We start from the raw sequence: 17,026 nt of genomic DNA on the forward strand, positions 1-17,026 counted from the left end.
AGCCACTTTTGTAACAGAAAAACAAAAAGAAAAGGTTAGAGTGGGCAAAGAAACACAGACATTGGACAACAGATAATTGGAAAAGAGTGTTATGGATCTTAAACACATTGAGCATTTGTATGCACATCTATGGCAAGTGCTACAGGATGTACATTTATAAGGTTGTTTGAATGCAGTAAAATTGCATAGGAGCTCAACTGATAGAGCTTTGCACTTGCGATCCAAAGACCCGGGGTACGAGCTCTGAAGAGCCCAGAAGTCGACATACTTTATTCCTGGACAAGTCAATTTAACTTAAAAAAATGTATGAAAATTTGTTGCCCTAAAAAAGTAAATTTTTCTGATGTAAATCTTTTGCACTGACACAACTTAGTAGTGGTTTTTTTCTGCTTCCTATGAAGATACATTGACAAAAAAATATTTTCAATATTTTAAACATAAAAAGTCTTGATGACACAAAAAAAGTGACATAGAAGCACCACAAAATGATATGGTTGCTTCAGCATTTGCATTTTTCATCTCACATTTGCTTTTATGACACTATCGGTTAGGTTTAGTTTGAAAATTTAGGATAGGGAGGTAGGTTTTGTTGATTAAAAACTCGATTGAGCATTAACCTTAAAAATCTTTTTTCATCTTTTTGTCATGAGATCAGGCTCAAATTTGCAGAAACATATCAAGACAGACATTGTACACCATTTAGAAGTACAAGAATCTATCCGCCATGATACAAATGACTTTGCTCTCATTTACTGTCATTTATACAATTTCATTCAACTATATATTTATATGCATCGATATTACAAGATAAATTAGCCATGGCCAAACCAGAAAATGTAAACATGTAAATGTTTTTAATGAGTTATTTGTTATTTGCTGTCTTGTCATGTGGGTGGGCTGGAGAAGACAATGAAGAGTATTTAAGGGCTTCTTCACTTACTCTTTACAGTATATCAGTGTGACATAAAATTAACCTGTCTCAACTAAGACAGCATTTTATAGATTCTTGTTTTCTGAGCAGAGAAAAAGAAAACACAACAGACAAGATGGATTTATCACTGCAAGAACATGATTCAACACAATTCTGTTATCCTGAAGCGAACAACTCTTGCGTTAAAGCCACACACAGTGTAACCTCACAGACAGTGTTGTATCTCATTTTGGTTTCGGCGATGGTCGTGACTATTCTTGGAAATACTGTGGTCATCATCTCCATAGCGCACTTCAAACAGCTCCAAACACCGACCAACATCCTGGTGATGTCTCTGGCTCTAGCAGACCTGTTGCTTGGATTAGTAGTCATGCCTTTCAGTATTATTCGTTCGGTGACTGGCTGCTGGTTCTATGGAGATGCCATCTGTTTGCTTCACTCCAGTTTTGATATGTTCCTCTCAACTGTGTCTCTTTTTCATCTAATGTTCATTGCTATTGATCGATACCAGGCTGTGTGTTATCCGCTTCAGTACTCTACAAGAATAACCATACCTGTTGCATGGGTCATGGTGCTGTTAATTTGGACTGTAGTTGCAGTGTATTCTTATGGCTTACTATACTCAAAGGCTAATGTGAAAGGGCTGGATGAATACATAGAATCGATATACTGTATGGGAAGTTGTATCCTCCTTTTCAATGCATTGTGGGGGGCTCTAGATACATTAATGACGTTCTTCCTGCCTTGTTCTGTTATGGTTGGACTGTATGCCAGAATTTTCTTAACTGCAAAAAAGCATGTAAGAAAAATTGGTGAGGCAAACCAGCATGAAAATGAGAGTATGTTTCAGAATTCTCGACGATCTGAGTGCAAAGCGGCAAAAACTCTTGGTGTGGTTGTGGGTGCCTTTATCATCTGCTGGTTGCCATTTTTTGTTAACTCTTTGGTTGACCCCTACATTAACTTTTCTACCCCAGCTGCACTCTTTGAAGTGTTTCTCTGGTTTGGGTACTTGAATTCCACCTTAAACCCCATCATATATGGCCTTTTCTACCCATGGTTTAGAAAAACCCTTTCCCTCATTATAACAATGCGAATATTTGAACCTAACTCTTCTGACATCAATGTTTTCACTGTTTGACTCATTTTCGGTTTCATTCTTTCTTTTTTAATTTTGATCTGACCTCACTTTGCAGCATATGGTTCAACATGTTGTTTCCTTATTTACATGACTTACAATAAAGTGCATGAATCAAGTAAATAAAGAATACTGTAAAGATCATTGTAACACTGTGACATATCTTTTACCATACACTATTTAAAGGAATACTGTGCAGCATACAATGTGCTTAATACATCATACAGAATGTACATTGTATATTTTTCCACAAAATATTAAGTACATGACCTTATCATGTTGCATGTGAGTGACTTCCTGTTACCTTCTCAGAAATATAAAAAAGTTATTTTGCATTTGTGTATAACTGTCTTTTGGGCCAGTAACTGTATTTGGAAGGTCAAGTTATTTGCATTCTGTGAATTCTGTATTCTGTGCAGTGTCCTCTGTTGTAACATTTTGGCAAATGTTGTATTAACACTATACTATACTATTTGGATAGCAATGAACTTTTCATGCTTTTATTATTTTGACAGATATTTGCAGAACTGTGGTCACACATGCCCATGTTACTGGTGCCTGATATATTCAGTGTAGCATCCATTAAATATTTTACATTTAAATTTAAATTCTAAATAAGATCAAAAATCAAAATCCTTCCATCCCAGATAAACAATGTCTTAATACATATGTTCAGCCACAGGCCGTGCATTTTAAGTCTAGGCCTTCAGTGCCATTCATGCCATTAAGAAAACACAGTTTCACAATGACTACATCATCATACATTATGTGGCAGTCAACTAATAATACCAACTGACATTTTAAAAACACGTCCACGCACGAAAGCCAGAACTTGAAACGACACTTAATGCTCAAGCAAACCTAATTTTAACTGTAGCTTGACTGTTTGTTAAATGAACGTCTCCTGAACAGACATTCAAAAATCATAATTTTTCATATGAATCTACCAAGGAGGTCTATAATACCTGGAAAAATCTATCTAATAATATTTGCGATTTAAATGTCGCTTGCAATACATTTCGTTTCATCAGGGTACACGGTTATGCTGCATTCCATTCAAGTTGGATGTGGGATATTCCTACATGATATCTACGACCATAAATGCATTCCATTCCCCGATATTCAGAACTGCAACGCTCCCGTTCGCTTAGCAGGGGGTTGACTCTCATTAGAGATGTCTCCTAGCAACCCAACTGATAAAGAATGCTGCAGCGCAAGCATTGGTGCTACAGGTGTACGATTATCAAAAGAGATTATAATGTTTTATATACCTGTTTCTGCTTGTTAAACAAACTTTAGTATCCACAATATATGTGGAAACGAACTCATTTATCGATATTACTCAATAAAGTGAATGTTTATCACTTACTTTGTATATCTCCCTGAATGTCGACATGTTTGTGTGACATCATGCACCTGCATCTCGGCGAAATCGGAGTTGAGAATTTATGCACGAGCCTACAAGTTGTAATTCTGACTTCAAGATGCATTCCATTGCACTTTTCCTAGTAGGAAGTTGTAAAATCCGACTTTCCGAGTTGAATGGAACGCAGCACTACTTTTCAAAACTTGATCTGACACTGAATGCTCCAGCAGCCTTATTTACACTTAGAAAACTCCTGATGTTGCTATAACAATGCAAAAAGCACTTACCAATTTACTTGAGGTGAAAATCAGTCCTCCTTTCATGATTAATAAATTAAGCAATCACACAGTCATGCAGAACATCTCGTGTTTTTAAATCCATAAGGATCTCTTTCTCGTGGCAGTGATGACAATCTCGCGCTCTTCGCTTTCAAATTACGTACATCACTTAAAGCGTGATTGCTTCACTCAAGGTCAGCTAGAAGGCCTCGACTGGGACATATCCTAAAGATCACACCCAACAAGAACAAATAAATCAATCTGATTGGCTGATGAATCTGACAATCTGACTTTAGTTGCTCATTCATTTGCAATGTTGAGGGATTCTGTGGAAATTCTGAAGGCCTGAGGGGGTGGAGCTCAAACTCATGCGCCGCCTCTGCTAACAAGCTTGGCTCGTGTGATTTGTATGATTTGTGAAACAGTTGTCACTTGCTTGTAAGCATCAAGGAATAAATTCTGACTGGATTAACTTTTCGTTTTTTCTCTATTTGTTTGTAGATTAATTAAGAGTGGAAAGCAATTAAAAATACATAGGCAAAAAGGTGATTGAGAATGAAAGGATGAAAAATATTTATTTCTTTGGCATGTTAGGCCAGCAGAGAAGGCTTTGCTGGCCCTGAGAATTCGCCACTGCATATGTCAGTTCTACCTCGAGAGTAATCCTGTAATGGAAATGACAACTAATGACAAGATGTGCTGCTGTTTATGGGTACATTCACACCTTTCCTCATTAAACTGCAAAGGACTCACACCTTGCGCTAATCCCTACCAATGCGAACACACCTGCCAGTCACTCAGAGTAAACGTGGAGTTGCGTCATTGTGATGATAATTAGATAATATGGTTAACAAACAACCCATGACGTGTTTAGAAATGTTTATTCACAGTGTAATATTGTAAATATTTTTAAGGTCAAGCACCAGTGTCTAAGCCTTTACCCGTACCTTGATAAAAAATGTTTTTAAACAAACTAAATGAAAATTAATTGAAAATAAAATGTTTATAGAGTGTATAGTGTTTAGTGTTTTTCTATTTAAAAAAGGAGATAAAATTGAGGTTTAGGGTAGGGAGGAAGGTTCCCTTTCAATTACGGTTCACTAAACATTGCGGTAACGTTATGGGGAATTCCTTCTCCGACGACTAGTTGAAGCCCTTGTACAATAACGGCAATCCTGTGATTGGCAATGGTGTTTGAGACCCGCCCATTTAGGCACGCAGTTGGTATATATAAGCGGGTGCGAAATCAACATTTCTTTAGAATTTTCTTCCTTCAAGTCTTCACACGGGCGGTTGAGGAACTTGGTCTCGAGTGGTCCCCTCCAGAAGAGCCAGTAAAATCTCACCTGGATGAGTTGTTTCTGCAGAACGGCTGTCGTCAGCAGACCACGGTCAGAAAAGCTGCACCATTCTTCCAAGCAGTCCACATGGAGCTCACAAAGACCTAGCACGCACCCTACTCGTCACGCGTCCAGATCAGAGGGGCTGCCGTTCTCACCGAGGTGGTCCACTCCAAGAGGCGGTTGCAGCCCAACTCTTCCGTCATGGGTTGGAAGACCCACCCCGGCCATCCCTCTAAGTCATGTCTACTGATGTCCACACTGGCAGGAACAGCTTATATGGTGGTGGGCCAGGCTGGTTCAGCACTCCACAGTATGGTGGTGCTCTAGGTTTCTGCAAGCCAGGCTCCTCAAACAAATGGACGAGCAAGACCACAGATCCAGATCTGTTTAAAGAGCTCTGCACCACTTCAGACTTGCCACAAAAGTCACAGCTCAGGCAATCGGAAAGAGAATGAGCAACCTGGTGATTCTGGACTGACATGTTTGTCTGACTCTCAGAGAGATGCATGATGTGGAGAAAGCCGACCTCCTAGCTGGTCTGTTTGGCAACGCCTTGGAAGGCTTTATGGAGCGCTTCATCATGCCGCAAAAGCAATCTCAAGCAATGAAGCACTTCCTACCGAAGAGAGGCAGTTCTTCCTCTCACCCGGCACCCTTCTGCTCTACTTTGGGTCAATGCCCATCAAAGAAACCCACTCCTGCCACTCCAGCACCGCCAAGGGCTGCCACTGAGACTTCAGTGAAGCCACATAAACCATGGCCCAAGCGAAAACCTTGTCCACCTCAGCGCGATCCCTGCACCAACTGAAAAAACCTTCTTCTCACAAAGAAAGCTATAGAGATTGTTCCGAAATACCGAAAAAAGATGGCAGGTTTCGGCTCATTTTAGATTTGAGATGCTTGTATCGTGCGCTTAAAATGATTAAAAAATTTTAAAGCGTCCATTAAAAATGATAACTAAGAAACAGATCTTATTGCACATCTGGTTTGCATCAATAGATCTGAAAGACGCATACTTTCATGTACAAATTGCACTGCATCACAGGCTGTTCTTGAGATTCGCGTTCGAGGTCAACTGCGTTTCACAGTGGTTCTCAACCTTTTTTTGATGAACGCCCCCCTACTTCATTCCCTTACCCCAGCCCCACCCCCCACACAAAAAAAAATTATGTAAAATAATTTGAAAGCCGAGACACTGTTACCAAAAAAAAAGAAAAAAAACATAAAACACAAAACTCAGTATTTGTATTATTTTCTTAATTTGCTCGATGCAACTTCGATGCATTGCATAATTTTAAAGTTTTTTTAATAAATTCAGCAGGATTACGTGTCATGAATGTGAGACCAAACCTTGCGTTTCTTAAATTTAAGCAGGTGGAGGGCTATATCTGGGGCCCATAAAATGAAAATGGAAAGACAGAAACTAATAATAAAAGTGGTATTGTTATTATATTTCATAAATAAGTGAAAAGACCAATAATATTGCATATTTTGTCCCACTGAAATGCTCATTCTACATTACAGCATTGATTTTAAGTTGGATGTAGATGTAAATTTACTGGTATCAACAACAGTAAGGTTATATATAACATCTATAAAAAGTTAAAAGTTAACACCTAATTTATGTGACTAAATTATTCTAACAGTGTGACTGAGTTGGATCTCCTTTCATCAGGTCAAATGAGTCATCTCTTGGAATTTCTGGAGACAAACAAAATCAGTTATATTTTCTTACACAAATATTTTAGGCTATTTATTAGGATTTACACATTTCTATTTCATCTAAAAAAATAAATAAATAAATAGTGTATTTTGCATTTGCCCTTATGAAAATTTAAATGTATTTATTATCAGTGGTATTTGTAACAAGACCATAGTACGTAGTAGTATCCCTGTACGCTCACAAAATGTATTAATGCGGTGCTTGCACCAAGCAAAGAGACTTACTACTTTGCCATTTGAACAGCCTAGGTCTCAATGTCAAGTGGGCAAAAAGCACACTTTCTCCCAGCCAACACAGCGCCTTCTCCTGTGTAGCGGGTGCCACCTCCTCTCCCTGCGAGCAACATATATCCCAGGCCGTCTGAACTGTGGAGCGGATCTGCTGTCACGCCAAGGAGCATTGCCGGGGGAATGGAGACTTCATCCTCAGATGGTCCTAAGGATTTGGGAAGTATTCGGCAAAGCGGAATTCAACCTATTTGACTCCGCGGAGAATGCCCACTGTCCCCTCTGGTACTCCATGTCCCAAGCCCCGCTGGGGGAGGAAGCCATGGCCCACAAATGGCCAGCAAAACGCAAGTATGCATCTCCCCTGGGACGCCTCCTTCATTCTGTCATCTGCAAAGTACGAGAGGCCCAATCTGTCCTGGTTTCCGGAGCTAATGGGGATTCTGGATGGTTTTCACCATGTGGGGTTATTCATTAATCTATACACTTGAAGGCATGTGTAGGGCTTTACTGGTTGTTTAGATTTTTAAATCAACAATTATCAAAGATAATCACCAGTCATTAACATTGATGAAATTTTAATTAAAATGAACACTAGCTTATTGATCATTCAAATTCAACAATCATCAAAGATAATTAACAATTATCAAAAATCAATAGAATGTTAATAAGGATTAATATTGACGGGGCACCACCCTGGAATCAGGGACTAATAACCAGATAGTGTAACATTCTCAGTATTAGATTGTTTTCTTAGGAAAATCGACATCCGAAGAATATCGATTTTCGGGGGAAAAAAACAATGAATGAAGGCTTGAATCCGAGCACTGACATCCCGTCAGCATGACACAGGTGTATGCAAAACAAACCAAAACACTTCTCTTTGTAATATAACAAAGTTTATTTATGCAGTAATATAAATTAATAATTAATACAGTTAGTGTGTGTGTGTGTGTGTGTGTGGTGTGTGTGTGTGTGTGTGTGTGTGTGTGTGTAAGGAGGGACGCGCACAAAATGGCAGACGTGACTCTCATGGAGAGTATGTCACGCGAGACTTCCGACCAGAGAATATGGCCGCGAAAGTGGCTGGAGAGAAACCAGTCAATGGCGTCTACCAGTTACCGCGTGTATCCGCTTGTACGATAGCTTAGGGACAAAACTGAGCTTTATCACAAAGCTATCTACTAGCCAAAAATGTGTGCGAGAATGTTTGTGAGGGGTCGCGTGTGTGTGTGTGGTTAGTACGAGAGAGAGAGAGAGAGAATTAAGTGACGGCCCCAAAGCCGGTTTCGCGATCGTGGGAGAGAAAGCAGCTGTTAGTTTATCACTCAGAGACGCGGTGGACGGCCTGTAAACTGTCCCGTGGTCTTTGATTCTTTAATGGATAAACTCAGTTTGCCGGTCTCACCCGCGATGGCAGAAATGCACAACAGTCCAATGTGGTTGGACTACAATACAGCAAACCTCATTCATGATAATCAAATACCCTGAGTATTAATCGCAATGAGCAGACACGGCAGTCCGTAAACTGTACAAGCAATAACGTTGATACACAAGAATAACACACTATAATATTCTATCTCTGCCCAGACGTAAACCTCTTACTTGAATCGCATGAGGACATAGAATGTGTGTTCATCCGTCCTTTAACTCTGACTCGGTTCCTCGAGGCTCGGATGATGACGGGAGGCCGTTTCCTCGCTCTGCCGGCGGGCAGTACGGCTGCTGATTCTCTGCGGGCTGGCGGAGAAATCAGCGATGTCAACTTGATTGAAGATGGAAGAGAAATCTTTTATCTCTTCACTTCTGCAGGCAAACGGATGAAGATGCGGATTGCTCGGCGGTCTCCTTCGGATCCGTTAGAGTGTTCAGTGGAACACAGAGTAATCTCAACTCATCCAGCGAGATGGAGATTGTAAGGCCACAGTTTCAAGTCGGACGTTACTTCCTTGTGCCACGAGGCTACACCTGAGAGCAGTGATGAGCTGCATCTACGCACGGTGGGCAAAGTTGCTGGAAGCAAATCCTGGAAGCTTTTCAGAGGTATTTCTACTCCTGATGATGTCATGGTTGAGGTGCTTTCTGTTGTGTGCCTCATCCAATAGGAGTTGAGAGTTCGATCCTTTAGTGAGCAAGGCTTCATGGGATTTGTAGTCTGTTTTGGACTCCCTTTGTTTGATTTTGGTGCAGTTTTTATCAGTAAGATTTATGACTTATGTGGGCCTGAGTTAGGTTTTACGACTGTGTTAGGCCTGCCTTTGTCTTCTATATGAATACATGAGGCCCAACACATGTCTGTAATAAGTCACCATCCTGTAGACCTGTGACTTCATATACATATTCTTTTTCAAGTGTTTATACCTCTGGTAGGTCCCTCTGGGGGTATGACGTCATATTGTGCAGTGTGAAGGGACTCTGTTCCCTATAGTGTTAACGCAATGTCGAGTGAACAGTAATCGAAAGGGAACATCTCCGGTTACACATGTAACCTCGGTTCCCTCAGATAAAGGGAACAAGACATTGCAAAAACTGGCCTCACTGCTACTTCAGAGTTTCGAGGTACGAGCGATGCGCTCTTGTCTCTTAGTCAGAAAATTCTGAAGAAATGGTTATTTCGCACCCGCTTATATAGGCCAACTGCGTGCCTAAAGGGGCTGGACTCAAACACCATTGCCAATCACAGGATTGGTGTTATTATACAAGGGCTATTATACTAGTCGTCAGAGAAGGAATTCTCCATAGTGTTACCGCAATGTCTCGTTCCTGTCATCTCAGGGAACCAAGGTTTCATGTGTAACCAGAGACATTTTGTTGATTTAAAACCCAATTGAGCATTAACCTTAAAAAACTCCTTTGTTTGGGTGAAATTTTAACTTGTTACTCAGTGGACATTTCACCTCAGATCAGCCACTATACGTGTAAGATACCATGTCAAATTTTTTTTCATGAGATCAGGTTCAAATTTGCAGGAACATATCAAGACAGACATTGTACACCGTTTAGTGATTTAATGTAGTACAAGAATCTATCCTCTATGATACAAATGACTTCGCTTGCATTTACTGTCATTTATAAAATTTTGTTCAACTATACATTTATATGCATCAAGATTACAAGATAAATTAGCCATGGACAAACCAGAAAATTTAAATAATGTAATTCCAGTCTGGAATTTCTTATTTGCTGTCTTGTCATGTGGGAGGGCTGGAGAAGACAATGAAGAGTATTTAAGGGCTTCTTCACTTACTTTTTACAGTATGTCGGTGTGACACAATATTAACCTGTCTCAACTAAGACAGCATTTTATAGATTCTTGTTTTCTGAGCAGAGAAAAAGACAACAAGGCAGACAGGATGGATATATCACTGCAAGAATACGATTCAACACAATTCTGTTATCCTGCTGCGAACAACTCTTGCGTTCAAGGCATACACAGTGTAACCTCACAGACAGTGTTGTATCTCATTTTGGTTTCGGCGATGGTCGTGACTATTCTTGGAAATACTGTGGTCATCATCTCCATAGCGCACTTCAAACAGCTCCAAACACCGACCAACATCCTGGTGATGTCTCTGGCTCTAGCAGACCTGTTGCTTGGATTAGTAGTCATGCCTTTCAGTATTATTCGTTCAGTGATTGGCTGCTGGTTCTATGGAGATGCCATCTGTTTGCTTCACTCCAGTTTTGATTTGTTCCTCACATCTGTGTCTATTTTTCATCTCATGTTTATTGCTATTGATCGATACCAAGCTGTGTGTTATCCGCTTCAGTACTCTACAAGAATAACCATACCTGTTGCATGGGTCATGGTGCTGTTAATTTGGACTGTAGTTGCAGTGTATTCTTATGGCTTACTATACTCAAAGGCTAATGTGAAAGGGCTGGATGAATACATAGAATCGATATATTGTATGGGAAGTTGTATCCTCCTTTTCAATGCATTGTGGGGGGCTCTAGATACATTAATGACGTTCTTCCTGCCTTGTTCTGTTATGGTCGGACTGTATGCCAGAATTTTCTTAATTGCAAAAAAGCATGTAAGAAAAATTGGTGAGGCAAACCAGCATGAAAATGAGAGTATGTTTCAGAATTCTCGACGATCTGAGTGCAAAGCGGCAAAAACTCTTGGTGTGGTTGTGGGTGCCTTTATCATCTGCTGGTTGCCATTTTTTGTTAACTCTTTGGTTGACCCCTACATGAACTTTTCCACCCCAGCTGCACTCTTTGAAGTGTTTCTCTGGTTTGGGTACTTGAATTCCACCTTAAACCCCATCATATATGGCCTTTTCTACCCATGGTTTAGAAAAACCCTTTCCCTTATTATAACAATGCGAATATTTGAACCTAACTCTTCTGACATCAATGTTTTCACTGTCTGACTCATTATCGGTTTCCTTCTTTCTTTTTTTTATTTCGATCTGACCTCACTTTGCAGCATATGGGTCATCATGTTGTTTCCTTACTTACATGACTTACAATAAAGTGCACGAATCACATAAATAAAGACTACTGTAATGATCTTGTAACACTGTGACACATCTTTTACCATACACAATTTAAAGGTGATTTGTGTAATGCTTTTGATGTTAAAGTACTTTTTTTCCAATCTTACTATGCAGAGACAAATAAAAGAAAGCCATTGTTAACACTTTTCATTTGAATCATCTTATAAACAGGCTATTGTAGGCTTTTCAGCCAAAAAAAAAAAAAAAAAAAGTGTATCGCAATACAATACATGAAACAGCAAATATGTAAAAGGTAACATATGAAATATCAAACTATTGTTTTAGCCAACTGTATACAATAACATTTAAATTTCATGTGACAACTTTTCCCAATATATTTGTCACAAAACCTTTAATTTATAAAAATGCCATTGTATTTTCTTTATCATTTTTATGTAAAGCACTTTGAATTGCTATTATGTATGAAATGTGCTTTATAAATAAACTTGCCTTGCCTTGGCTTTGTCCTGAAAACACATTTAAACCTTTTGGTTAAAAATATACTTTCAGTATATGACCCTTGCCTAAATGTATGCTACAGTATGTGTGGTTTTATTGTGTTCACTTGTTTACTCGAGAGCGATGATTACATTGGAATTTCATTTGTAGGACAGAAACAAAAATTCCAATTTAAGACATTTTTGAAGTAGGTGTTTGAAACCAACATAAAAAACTGCTGCTAGTAAAAAAACTCACATTTGTGTAATTGGACTTATGACTCAAAATCATTAGTTACTGAGATATCCCCCTTATGACAACAACATGACAACTAGTCCTGCTCCCTCCTATTCCACTTAAGACTTATATTTAACATTTTACTTTTGATTTATTTCAGCCAAACATCGGTATCTGCCAATAAAAGCAATTATTAGATGGCTTAGGGTTGCCACCCTTCCGTAAAATACGAGATCATCCTATATCTAAAGATGAAAAGATGCGTCCATCAAATCAATACGTAATGCGATTTGTCCAGTATTTAAGCTGGTCCGATGGCGTCATGGCTAAATTGTTCAAGATCATTGTAAATTTTGCCTACGGTGGGTAAGGGACCACCTGAAAAGTCCAAAACTCCCACCTCCGTATACCTGGCAGTGACCGCCCTCAAAACTGTTGGTCCTCGTTTCACAATAACAATTGATCTTAGTTGGAAAGAGTCTGTGAGCGATTTTATGAATGTTCTTGTATTAACATGAACTTGCGAGGACGCACTTAAGAGGACAGTGCTACTTAAGAGAGTTGCTGTCCATTTGTGATGTGCTGATGTGACCGTTTAGTGTCACTCGTCATTGTAACTTCATTATATATTTGTGTGTAGCTATGTAAATACAATTTACCTTGCTAGGAAATGTTTAAAGTTTTTTTTTTTTTTTTTTACTGTAATACTCGAATGAATTAACTACTTAATTAACTACTTTAAAATCTATTAGGACTATCTATTAGGCTGCTTTTGCACAATCACTGCTTAGTTCATCAGTGCATTTGTAACTTTGTTTTTCCACAAATTCCACTACTGGCCAAGGTGCAAGCTTCCGGGGTCAGTGAATACTGCGGTTATCCACTGAGGCCCTGTAAATGATCCTGCCAATGGTTATGGAGGTTCACTGTGTTACCAGTAGGCCTATTGCATAATGCAAAATAAGGAGATGTGTGGAAGCTGTACTTTAGGGACATTCACCGTTTAAAAGGAGGTCTGCTCTTTCCTCCCAAAATTGGTAATTGTCAATGACATTTTTTCTTCACTCCCTATCATTTAAATTTGTATTCTTGTCTGTAACAATCATGCATGATTAACAATCATGCTTTATTTGATTACTACTTAATTATCTATTTATCTATTTTATGCCTTTATTATTATTTTAGCCTTGTCAATAAAAATAAAATAAATTAGACATAGATATCCTGATATTAAAGTTTCTGCAGAAAGTGTAGCTAAGCATCACAACACTGCCAGTTTAAATTGTATGACGTAATATATGCTCTTAGTGTTTTTTCGATTACGCAATACTACTTAAATTACGCTGGCTTTTGGAAACGGGCCACAAAACTAAGATAAACCGTACGATGGATTCTACTATCTACTTAGGTGTTGAGGCCCTGGAGGATTGATCCACTTTAACAACTAGCTGTGGGTTAAACACTTCCAAATGTCAGGGAATATGTCCAAATATGTCTTAGTTGTGAGAAAACACATCATCCTAATGCATAATCCTAATGTAATCCAACACCTTAATGTGCATTCTGATTTATGCAAAATGAATTTTGAGGGTTTATGCACATATAATTTCAGGTTTTTAATTTGAGCCTGACAGGAGGCTATTCAGAATTGAGTTTATGTAAATTAAAAGAATATTACGGGTTCAATACAACTTAAACTCAATCTACAGCATTTGTGACAATGTTGATTACCACAAAAAATAATTTCGATTTATCCGTCCTTTTCTTTAAAAAAAAAAATAAAAAAAGCACAAATCTGGGTTACAGTGAGTCACATACAATGGAAGTGAATGGGGCCAATTTTTGGAGGGCTTAAAGGCAGAAATATTAAGTTAATTTTATAAAAGCACTTACATTAATTCTTCTGTTAAAACGCATGTGTTATTTGAGCTGTAAAGTCGTTTAAATCGTCATTTTACTGTCATTTTAGGCTTTGGGGGTTTGTTGACATTACAATGTCATGGAAATGAAGTTGTAAAATTGGCTTTAACTTTACACAGAAAAGGTTAGTAAGTGATTTTATCACACTTAAATCATGTTATCATGCATATTGTTTATGTTTTATGGCAATACTTTTGAAACAGTAAGTATTTTAACATTTACGGTTGGCCCCTTTCACTTCCATTGTAAGTGTCTTACTGTAACCCAAATTGGTGATTTTTTTAAAGAAAAGGAGGGGCAAGTCAAACTTAATTTTTGTGGTTATCAATATTATGCCACAAATGCTGTCGATTGAGCTTAACTTGTTTTCCACCTGAATATTCCTTTAAGAATGTATTTTTTATTTTATTTTTGGATTTTTCCCCTTTTTCTCCCAATTTGGAATGTCCAGTTCCCAATGCGCTCTAAGTCCTCACGGTCATGTAGTGATTTACCTCAGTCTGGGTGGCGGAGGATGAATCCCAGTTGCCTCTGTGTCTGAGACCGTCAACCCGCACGTCTTATCACATGGCTTGTTGAGTGTGTTGCCATGGAGACATAGCGCGTGTGGAGGCTTCACGCCATCTACCGCGGCATCCATGCTCAATCCACCACGCGCCCCACCGAGAGCGAACCACATTATAGCGACCACGAGGAGGTTACCCCATGTGGCTCTACCCTCCCTAGCAACCGGACCAGTTTGGTTGCTTAGGAGACCTAGCTGGAGTCACTCAGCATGCCCTGGGATTAGAACTAGCAAACTAGCGAACTCCAGGGGTGGTAGCCAGCGTGTTTTACCAATGAGCTACCCAGGCTCCCCTTCCTTTAAGAATGTTAATGTGAGTTAATGTGCATTATGATTCAGTGTTTTGTTTATAACTGAGACCAGTTACTCTGAAACACAGAAGACATGTAGAGACATAGAGAATAAAGTTATGTATTTCAAAAGTTGTGTGATTAATTACAGCATCAGTGATTTGAAACAAGGTAGCATAAAAAGCAGAATCACCAAACTATCGGTATTGGCAGATGCTGTGCTAAATAATCGGATATCAGTATATTTGCATGCACATTTTGTAGCATCACGATTAGATATTATTTGAGATGTAAGAATTCAAAATATCTGACATGAAATACATTCTTGGTTTGATGCAACAACAGGCTCATTAAACAGGGTAAAAATGTTTGTGGTCCCATGGCTAATTCTAGCTGCTGCTGATGTAATTCCTGTCCACTCCCATCAACGAAAAGAGATGCGTGTCATTTTCTTTTAAAGCTGAGGAGAAAGATCAACTCCTGCTCACTGGCAGTGGAGCTCTGCTTTAGGATTCTTTATTCTTATCATAAACATGGATGTTGAACTTTAAAGCTGTGAAGACTTCCTCATGGAATCAGCTGACTATCATTGCTTTCCATTCAGGAATACAAGCTGTTCTCTAAACTTTCATTTTAATTATTTCAATGTCTTGTTGTTCTTGTATATATCTGTAATCTGTATGCTCACGGTGTGTGGAAATCTACTTGTCATTGTGTCTATTGCTGTTTTCAAACAGCTTCACACCCCCACCAACCTCATCGTTCTTTCCCTGGCCGTGTCTGACTTCCTGGTGGGAATGTGTGTGATGCCAGTTGAAAGCATTAGAAGCATTAACTCTTGTTTTTATATGGGCAAGTCCCAATGTCTTATCTTTAATGTCATCGTGTCCATTATTGGGTCTGTGTCACTCATGAATATTGTGTTTGTAGCTATTGATCGATATTTTGCTGTGTGTAATCCACTCCAGTATATGTCAAAAATGACCATTAGAAAAACACTCAGCTATATAGGTTTTGGGTGGACTATGTCCATCTTATATAATCTAGTAATAATAGGCTTTGACTATTCAAACCAGCCAGGAACAACTTTGATTTGTATGAGGGAGTGTGCAGTGCCTGTGAGCAACTCACGGGGTCCAATTGATTTGATAGTCAGCTTTTTAGCTCCATGTATAGTGATGGTAATTCTGTACATAAAAATCCTCAAAGTGGCCTTGAGACAAGCTAAAGCAATTTCCAATTCTACAAAGAAAGGAGCATCTCAGATAAATCAAAAGTCATCCAGGAAATCAGAAATGAAAGCAACAAAAACACTGGGCACTATTGTGTTCGTTTATTTAATTTGCTGGATTCCCTGGTATATAATGACAATTAATATACAACATTTTCAAAATTCTTATGAAACTTTCTCTGCTTTACTGTGCTTATTTTACACTAATTCATGCATCAACCCTTTTATATATGCAGTATCATACCCATGGTTCAAAAAGTCAGCAAAGCTTGTGCTTACACTAAAAATATTTCAGGCAGCAAGTAAGCAATTTAACTTATTTCCTGAAGACTGATGATATGACAATATGCGTATTGTTAGTAAATGTACATGTGCATGTGGGTAATCTGATGTTTGCTTTTTGATAAAGAGAAATAAATGCTCTAAAACCTTTACCTGCCTGGTTCTTTTAGCTTTTAGAATGACAATCCACAGAAAGGCAGACAAAAAGGGGTCATTACTGTATAATGTGCAGGGTATTGTAACTGTGTTTATAATAATTGTCCCATGTGTAAATAATATTTATTACACAAGTCTGTGTGTGATTTGTGTATTTCTTGTAGGGCCTGTATGTCTTACATGTGATGTCTACTTTTATTGGATTTCTAAAACAGCCATTCGCTAACAAGCTTTCAAATAAATACAATTTTCACAGACTTCATTGCTTCAACAAACCACAGCAGCAAAATATGATTGTTTCAATGTTTGACTGTCATGCAAAAGTCTGATAGGCCTACCATACTCTGTAATGTTCAAAAAGTGTCATATTACTATTAGAAATACTGCATCATTTGT

At 38.6% G+C, this 17,026-nt stretch overlaps 3 protein-coding genes across 3 annotated transcripts; all 3 read left to right on the plus strand.

Annotated features, from left to right (window-relative positions):
- Positions 1–1,046: 1,046 nt before the first annotated feature.
- On the plus strand, positions 1,047–2,072 carry LOC127409702 (trace amine-associated receptor 13c-like). The gene has a single exon (XM_051644450.1). It carries the CDS (start codon positions 1,047–1,049, stop codon positions 2,070–2,072), a length of 1,026 nt encoding a protein of 341 aa, XP_051500410.1.
- An 8,287-nt stretch (positions 2,073–10,359) lies between these two features.
- On the plus strand, positions 10,360–11,385 carry LOC127409703 (trace amine-associated receptor 13c-like). Its single transcript, XM_051644451.1, has one exon. It carries the CDS (start codon positions 10,360–10,362, stop codon positions 11,383–11,385), a length of 1,026 nt encoding a protein of 341 aa, XP_051500411.1.
- Positions 11,386–15,530: 4,145 nt separating this feature from the next.
- On the plus strand, positions 15,531–16,526 carry LOC127409714 (trace amine-associated receptor 13c-like). Its single transcript, XM_051644467.1, has one exon. It carries the CDS (start codon positions 15,531–15,533, stop codon positions 16,524–16,526), a length of 996 nt encoding a protein of 331 aa, XP_051500427.1.
- The last annotated feature ends 500 nt before the right edge of the window (positions 16,527–17,026 follow it).

This window comes from Myxocyprinus asiaticus, chromosome 19 (assembly GCF_019703515.2).
Source record: "Myxocyprinus asiaticus isolate MX2 ecotype Aquarium Trade chromosome 19, UBuf_Myxa_2, whole genome shotgun sequence".
Lineage (NCBI taxonomy): Eukaryota > Metazoa > Chordata > Actinopteri > Cypriniformes > Catostomidae > Myxocyprinus > Myxocyprinus asiaticus.

Excerpts from the sequence above, each read along its gene's own strand:
- LOC127409702 (XM_051644450.1), top strand. The coding sequence starts at position 1,047 with ATGGATTTATCACTGCAAGAACATGATTCAACACAATTCTGTTATCCT.
- LOC127409703 (XM_051644451.1), top strand. The coding sequence starts at position 10,360 with ATGGATATATCACTGCAAGAATACGATTCAACACAATTCTGTTATCCT.
- LOC127409714 (XM_051644467.1), top strand. The coding sequence starts at position 15,531 with ATGGAATCAGCTGACTATCATTGCTTTCCATTCAGGAATACAAGCTGT.